Raw genomic sequence first — 8,433 nt, 5'->3', positions numbered from 1 at the left:
CAAGTCCAAGTCACTGTTCTACCCATGGGGCCAAGCTGGGCTGAGTCCAGCTGCCCTGGCTGGGGGAGGTGGTGACTACTGTATGACACACTAGGCCAGCAAATGACCCCTTTTGTCTACTTTGCAAAGCCTTCTTGAGAGGGTTCTCAGAAGCAAAGCCTGGACGCCTGAGTTCTCATAAATCTTTTAATAACAGCAAATGAAGAAAACATTGTAACAATAAGTCCCATGGGGAGGGTTCCTTTTCATTCAGGGATCTTCAACAGCTGGAACACCTGAGGCTAAGATTCAAAAAACGCTAAGTACACAAATTAAGGACCATTTCTTTCCAAAGGTGGCTGCAGAAACCACTTAAGTACAATCAAAGGGTTGTACAAAACAGAGAAAACACATTACAAAAACACCCAAAGAGGGGAGGTAGACTAGAGATGGGGGAGTAAAGAGCGCCCTAGAAGCAGCCTCACAAAGAGGCTCGATGCCATCTAGGGAGTTCAGAGACTGGCTCTCAAGGGAGCCTGGCACATGAGGGTGACAGTACATGGCAGTCCCAGCTGGAGAAGAAGGATGGAGGAAGAGGCGCTCACCAGTGTTCCAGAAGAAATAATTGGACACCATTCAGTCCTGTTCTCTTCACTACAATTGCATCAAATAAACCAAGAATGCTTTAAAATCAAATAGGACATCGACACCAAAATAAATCAAGAGTTTCCAAAACATCATTTCTACTTAAAATGACTTTTGTTTCTGATCTGTTTATCACTGAGAGGGGATGGGGGGGTCTGTTCAATGCCACAAGTAGCAACTCAGTACACACAAGTGTCTCAAGATGAGGGCAACATCAAGTACCTTGTGGACTTCCTGCAGTTGTATATACCAGCGGAAGACTGGCTCTTCTCGTGGACTCAGAGAGGGCAAGGCCGGGGAGGTTGTGGGGGAGACACAGGACATGGCTTCCCAGTCCTGGGCCTTCCCAAGTTGCCTGGGATGCCTGGCCCTGGCTCACTAAAACCAGCAGCAGGGTCATGTCCTACAGTGTACCCCCGCAAGCCTCTCTTACAGTAGAAACCATTCAGAAACTTCTCTCCCAAAGAAAACGAGTGACAGAATTCCAGGAAAGTCTATTTGGCAGAAGGAGGGTTAAAAAGGGCCCTTGTCATCTCCCAAACACCAGGCTCAACACAACTCAAAGCATTCCCTAACCCCAGTTCTTCTGCGTAGAGCCCTGCTAACACTGAGTTACCTGGGAGAAGCTTGTAATTACGTCACAAAACACTGACTCTTCCATGATCACATACAGCAAAGCCCCAGCAGAGGCTACAGCAAAAGCGATGGTCTGACAGGTACTTGGAAGAACCACAGAATAAAGTGCACAACAGACCCTAGATAGCCCACTTAGACCCTGGAAGTCCACAGGTACAAAGAAGTCCACAGGAAGACAGAAGACAGACATAAGAAAGGTGGAGGTGGTGGCTCCCAATCGCTACAGTGTACCCCAGGAGGACAGAAGTGCTAGCTGCTAGGCTTCTGGGAGGATGTTGGGCCAAGTCTTAGATATACAAAACCAAATACTGGGGGTGGGAAGAAGCTTTAAATGGGAAAAACAACCTCTGTTACTCAGAGTGGCTGCCACAAATTTTCTGGCTTAGCCAATTGTTCTTGGTGGCACAGCCCCTTGACCATGTATGCTGAGGGCTTGAGGATGCACTAGGCCCTCTTGCTGGGACAATCTCAAAGAAACGGGCCCTCTCTATGAAAAGTCTCACACAGGCACGGAGCTACTGCATGGTAGGCGATATACAGAACTCTGGCCAAGGTAACTAGGGAACAGCCTTCACAGGGACAAGAAAGGCCTGAGAAGGCGCTGTAGAGTCAGTCCCAACGGTCTTCTTTGTCTGTGGTCTCCTTTGTCTCTACTGTCAGAAAGGCTGTTGGACATACCTGGGAGCAACTTCCACAACATAGAGTAGAGCCTCGGTAGGTTACCCCTTTTCATGTGGGTCTGGACCAAAGTAAGAGTGAGAAGCAATGAAGAGGGTCCCCTGTACCCCAACATTTCAAACCTAACCCAATACTCCCTGTGGAATCTGTTGAAAGAGCCACAAACTGTTTATTTTAATTTCTTTACCTATGAGCCAACCTAGAGCCCTGCATCTCTGCTTTACTTCCTCCTTCTTGACAGGTGTGTCTGACTCTGGCCTGGCCGAGCCAGGCAGCATGGCTTTGAGTTTCTTCTCTCCCTCTGAGTGCCAGAAAATGCCTACCAGAAATGGGTTTGTTGATTTGCTGCCAAAGCAGAGGCAAGCTACTGGAGGCGTGCCAATGCAGGGAAAGCCCAAGATGCCTAGCAATCTGGGCCACAGTGCCCAGACGGGGAAGAAGCGTGTACGGCACTCCCACCTCTGTGGCATTCTGGAGTTGGCTCCCTCAGCTGAGGCCCTACATCACCGCAGGCAGCGGCTATATGTTGTGGCAAGGGCCATGGTAGGCCTCATGTGTAGCAACATTTCATTTGTATTTTAATAAATAAAGCTTCCCTGAAGATCAGAGAGTAAAAGAGCCCCACTGCTCAGCCTTACAGACCAGGCAGTGGTAACCCACACCTTTAATCCCAGTACTAGAGAGGAATACAAGACAGGAGGAAGCAGCTCTCAGACACAGTCTCATTCTGAGAACCTGGACTGAGGTAAGAGCCAGTGGTTGGCTGCTTTGCTTTTCTGATCCTCAGGCTGAACCCCAATTTCTGTCTCTGAGTTTTTATTAATCGAGCTTCATTCATGACCTCTTTCCATGCTCTTCTATAGAGAGGCCCAGGGCCAGGGAGGATCTCACACATTTTATTCACCCAAGACTTCTCTGAGGGGGTGGGGAAAACAGCAACAGAAGAAGCACTTCCAGAGACCAGCAAGAGGGCGAGAGGAGGAAGAGGCATGGCAGGAGCTCAAGGTGAACAAGCACACTAGGAGTTCTTCTTTTCCGGTTCTCCGTACCTCAAAGCCAATCAACTCATGTTCAAGCAACCCTTCCCAGAGATGCTTCCCTTAGTTTCCATTTGCTCAGGGACACTCTCCTGCCGCTGCTTCCCTGGTAAGTCCGTTTCATGGCCACCGAGTCACTGAAGCTCAGGTTAGGCCTAATACCCACAAACTCAGGTTGAATACTGCAACCGGAACCGGGACATGGAGTGGTTATGGCACAAACTTCTTTCTCTATTCTTAAACAAATCTCCTCCTACTTAGAAGCTGACAAGGAGTCAGCAATGTCCAGATACTGCTGTCCTTTGTGGTCCATACATGACTAAGTACCTTTCTTTCAACCGAAGTTCCTTCCTAAAGAACACTTGAACTGCTACCTATGGAGACCTGATCCATTGGCGGTTCCCTTTCAACCTACACATGGGCTTTGGACATCGTCAAGCTGCCAAACCCAGGATGTTTCTCCACACTGAACACTTAAGCAGAGTCTAGCTACACGAAAGAAATCAAGCCATAAAGAAACTGCCTTGGGGAGCTGTGGACATGTCCTCAAAGTGCCAGGAATGGCTCTAGAGTACCTTCCCGAAATGCAAGGGTTCCCCCATTTCAAACATCCAAAATAGGAAACAGCCAAACAGCACCCAAGCCCCGCCTCCAACTCCCTCTTCCATGAAGCGGCCACAGACAAAGAGAAACAGAGAGACATGTACAGAGACAATGAGGATGGTTGGGGGCAGCTGAGACTAGAGTGTTGCCTAATTATCCACATGACATAGACTAGGCTTCAGATCACAGCTTTCTCAAGTTGCCACTCGACTTAGTTGGCTTCTTAATTTCTTTGCTCACTTTGGATTGGAGTGTGGATCGGCTCTCAGATTTCACAGGGAAGGTTTTTTTGGGGGACAGGAACCGGGGGGTGTCCTGCCTGGTACTGTACACACCTTCACCCTCTTGACTTCAGACTCGCTGTAGCGACAGACCTCTGGCAGCCCACTGTGGAATCTTGCCCTTGGCCTGCACACTGCTGTCACCTTCCACCCCAGGCAGCACCCTAGAAGGAGTGGCTGGGCGGCTCCCTGCTTTACATCACGGGACACCCATCACTGGAAGAATCTATTTTGGCTGTGATCTGGGAAGTCCCTCGGCTCTGGGCTTGCAGCTGGTATAGAAACAAGGCCTTGGTCTCCTTTTGGTGGGGGCTATGCTGGAGGTAAAAGGGGACCCCACCATGAGCCTGGAGGTCCCTGGCAGTGGAGAAGTGACCCGAACACTGTTTCATTGCTGGGGTGCTGGGGGAACTACCGCTTGCTGCTCCCCGCTTCTTCAACTAGCTGTTGTTAAAAAGCACCGACAAACAGTGTGAAGGGCACTGACTACATTTCTCTTGGTAAGGCCAAGCACAGGGACGGGGCACACAGTAGGGACCCAGAGGCCAGGGGATGAAAGGAAGTAAGTTCCAGCCCCCAGCACTATCCCAGGCACAAAGAGCCATTCATGGGGAGGAGCTGAGGAGGGAAGAGTCGTGGAAGAAAGGGACAGAGAGGAGGAAAAAAAGAAATTCACCAAGTATCCTATTGCCCTCGCCAATGAGTCTGTCAAGAACTGGATGTTCTCTGAGTCAAGTCAGGACTTGATTCCTCAGGGAGAAACAAAACAAAACAAAAAAACAAAAACAAAAAACAAACAAAATAAAACAAAACAAAACCCCAAGCACCTTCAGTCTATTTTCTTGGCTGGAAGCCGGAGCAAATCCAGCAGATATTTACACAAGGGCCCAGCCATGTATGAGAACAGGATGACCAGCTTCCCGTGGGTCATGGTCATGAGAGTCTGGTGTCCCGAGGCCCAGATGCGATACCAGGGGCCGTAGAATGGGTCTGAGATGGCCGGACACAGCATGTTGTTCAAATTCATTTCGGTGACCTGCAGGGACAAGGGAGGTAGAGTGAGCGTTCGCCATCCCGAGGCTTTCTCCGGCTACTGCCAGTTCAGCCATCTCTCCTCCCTAGGGACGACTGGACAAGGAGGGATTGACCAATCCCCACCTGTTCATAAAGGGGCTGCTTTGCCCTAGGCTTTCTTAGTGGGGGATAGAGCACTGTCCTGGGGGAAAGCTGTTCAGTTTTGCTCAGTCCTGCTCTCCAGTTGGGCCCAGAGTCCATTGTCATTCCTAAGCATTTATCGTGTGCCTAGTTCCTGGAGAAAGGTTGCATTAATTTTTAGAGCCATTAGCTTCATGGTCGCTGTCTCCAAGTAGCAAGGGCAATCAGTTGACTGTGTCTGGTCTCCAACTAGACGGTGCCCACTAAGCTTTACATGCCACGAGGAGGTCTGAGGAGCATTTGGAAGATTTTGTGAGGGGAGTGGCACGTGAATGGACTCATGAAAGATGGACAAGGGTTATGGTGAGGAGTGGGTGAGGAGAGCTTTGCTGGTGGAAGGTGTAGCAGAACATGGTAATGTATGGTGACGTGAGCAACACCGACATCCCTAGAAACCAGCAACTAGGTGGGGAGTAGCAGGACATAAGGAGGGGATGTGTGCGGCTCAGGAACATGCTGAGCCTTCCTATATAAGCAGAGGCAGCATCCACACTATTGGCAAAGAACCCAGCCGACCTCTGGCAACCCAGAGCAAGGAAGACAAAGAGGGTACTTGCCCAGAGGCACTGGGGACATCCAGTTACACGACCTTATCATGCAAGGCCGCACACGGCTCCACATGGCTAACCCTGCATGCCAACCACGCAAAACCAAATATGGCGTTCCTGCCCCAAGGACAGCCAGAACACCCACCTTCAGGAGCTCTTAAGAGCTTGCTCGCATTAAAGACAAGTCCTCCCTATCTCTCAAGGAAGCTAGGCTTTTGTATCTCGCTACAGGGAGGGAGAAAACTCCATCCCCACACCCAGGCATGAACTCTCTCTCCTCACTTCAGCACTGATACATACCCTTGCATTTTCGGCGCTATTGGACTCTGGATATTTCAACATTGAGGCTAGCCAGTTTCCATATTCCAGGCACTTCTCAGACTACAGAAAGCTCTGGGACTCCCAACCACTCACTTCCACTGGCCACACTGCTGAAGAAAGGGTCTCCTGAAAGACCTGCGAGCATCTCCAGAATGTACCCAAAACCAAAGGCCATCACAAGGCCCAGGGCCATCAGGATAAGGATCATACACGCCCAAGAGGTCCACAGCATAGCACTTGCCAATTACAGGTCACTGTTTCAGACCCAAGGAGCCATGAATGAAGGGTACCGTTGCATCCCCAGAAATGAAGGAACGACCATTGCTGAAGGATTCAGAAAACTCTCCGGAGAAGCCAAAGCTCTGTATCATAAATCAACACCCCAGACACAACAATCTGACATCCTGGCCTTTAGCATTGTGCATTTTTCAAAGCAAAATGATACCACAGCACCAACCAGGATTATCAAGATTTATGAAGAACTCCAAACAGAGGGGAGAGAAGGGGATCTAAGCAAACTTACCAGGCCGAGGATCTGCAGGATGCTGAAGTGGTAAAAGAACATGAGGCCCGTGGAGAGAAGAGCCCACCGGAAACTGCTGAGGGGCTCTGGGGTGTAAGCACCTGGAGGAAGACGGGAGATGGTGAGCCAGGAGGAACAGCCACTTCTCCTCTGCTCGCATGGGTGCAGGTGCTGAGGTTACAGTCACAGCTGCAGCTGGCGTGGTGTCTCTTGCACATATCAACGACAGCATCTTCCAAGGGCCTCAGCACTTAGCTAGGAACCATGGCAGCCCTTTCTTAACCCCGCTTTCTGCCCATTGATATCACAGCATTAGAAAGAGCGGTTAATTCATGCATACTAAAAGTGATTTGGATTTGTTTAAAAAACGAGAAAAGAAGATAGAAGCCAAAGAGGGACTCAATCCCAGCACTTGACTCCTAGAATAGAAGCCACACTAATACACTGTTGTGTTTCTTTGGTCATTTTCTCCATGCCCCAGGATGCATTTTTAAAATTAATTCTAATATTAGTACTATATATGCAACTGTCTTTGTTTCTGAATTTATTTCCTCGTGGTTCTATATAGTATGACGTAGCAGTTGAAAACGTTATTGTTGAGGTCAGATAGATTTGGGTTCAATTTTTTTGTTTGGTTGGCTTTGGTCTTTTGAGACAGGGTTTCTCTGTGTAGCCCTGGCTGTCCTGGAGCTCGCTCTGTAGACCAGGCTGGCCTCGAACTCAAAGACCCACCTGCCTCTGCCTCTCCAGTGCTGGGATTAAAGGCTCGCACCACCACTGCCTGGCAAATTTGGGTTCAAATTCTGACTCTACCATTCTTTAGCTGCTTGGCTCTGTCAAAATTTGCAACCATTTTGCAAATCTTACTTGCCTATCAAATCGGGATAGTTGTGTCCCCAAAGTCTGGCATAACATGACTGCTCAATGGGGATCATGTTCTCTTACTGTCGCTGTTAAATCTAGAGCTCTCGTGAATGTTTTAACCAGTGGTTGTGCTATTTCTCAACTACTGAATAACTCTGTCCCAAGAAAACCGAGTGATGTCTTGCCTCTTCTATTGCTGATGTGAACTCCCTTCTTTGTAGGTTTGGATGTATTTCAGAGCTTACAGAGCAGGAACATGGTAGACAGGAGACTTGGAGTATCTCTCTGTTTGGGCACTTAGCAGGCGTGCTTCAGAAAGGAACCTGAAAAACACCTTCCCATCCCCTCCAAAGTACAGTACTGTTTACCCAGGTCAGCTTTTCATTGATTCTGCCCTTTGTCCAATGGTTGTTTGTACCTTGTAGCTTTTGGAATAAGACAAGGTCCCTACAGTTTGAGAAATACAGGCAACAAAGACAATACAGCAAGTTGGGGGCGGGGTGACTGAAAGCCATACTTCCTGGTACTTCCTGTTATGGGAAGACAAAAGTCAGCCTGGGACTGGGGGTGGAGGTGGGGTAAGGAAGGTTTCTTGATAGAGGCAGCATTGGAGTAGAGTCCTGAGAAACTAATGGGACTTCAGGAGGGCCCTAGGCCTTTCAACCTGCACACAGGCAGACACATAAGGCAGGCCATTCAGAGCTATGCAGATAAGAGGTCAGTGACAGCCGTGAGGGCTGGGGGGTGATGGCTCAACAGGTAAACCTGAGCATTGTTCTAGCCTGATGACTTGACCCTGCTTCCCAAGTAGAAATGCCAGAAGTGATGGGACACGTCTGTAATCCCAACACTCCTATGGTGAGATGGGAAGAAGGCACAGAATGATCCCCCAGAAGGTTGTGGTCCAGGTGACCCAAAGAACGCAGCCCAGCATAAACAAGAGACATCGTTCCTCAAAACAAGGTGCAACAAGAGAATCAATTTCCAGAAGCTGCCCTCTAATGCCGCATGCATGTTGTGGCACATGCATGCCCACACTCACACATACACATCTCTCTCACATACACACACAACTCACTTACACACACACAGAATGATAATCG

The 8,433-nt window shown here is 49.1% G+C and overlaps 1 protein-coding gene across 1 annotated transcript in view; it reads right to left on the bottom strand.

The window, feature by feature from the left end:
- Window positions 1-4,631: 4,631 nt before the first annotated feature.
- The window catches only part of LOC121444993 (transmembrane protein 164-like), a 115,783-nt gene continuing 111,981 nt past the window's right edge, over window positions 4,632-8,433 (bottom strand). The window contains exons 3-4 of the mRNA XM_041646960.1: window positions 6,467-6,567; window positions 4,632-4,895 (exon numbers count right to left, since the gene is read on the bottom strand). Coding sequence (XP_041502894.1) covers window positions 4,689-4,895; window positions 6,467-6,567 — 308 coding nt within the window. The 3' untranslated portion in view covers window positions 4,632-4,688. The remainder of the gene's footprint in view (window positions 4,896-6,466; window positions 6,568-8,433) is intronic.

The sequence above is a fragment of the Microtus oregoni genome, unplaced genomic scaffold, assembly GCF_018167655.1.
Source record: "Microtus oregoni isolate MIOR12 unplaced genomic scaffold, Mior012 000152F_ref0000281, whole genome shotgun sequence".
Classification (NCBI taxonomy): domain Eukaryota; kingdom Metazoa; phylum Chordata; class Mammalia; order Rodentia; family Cricetidae; genus Microtus; species Microtus oregoni.
This window is presented reverse-complemented; position numbering and strand designations above follow the sequence as displayed.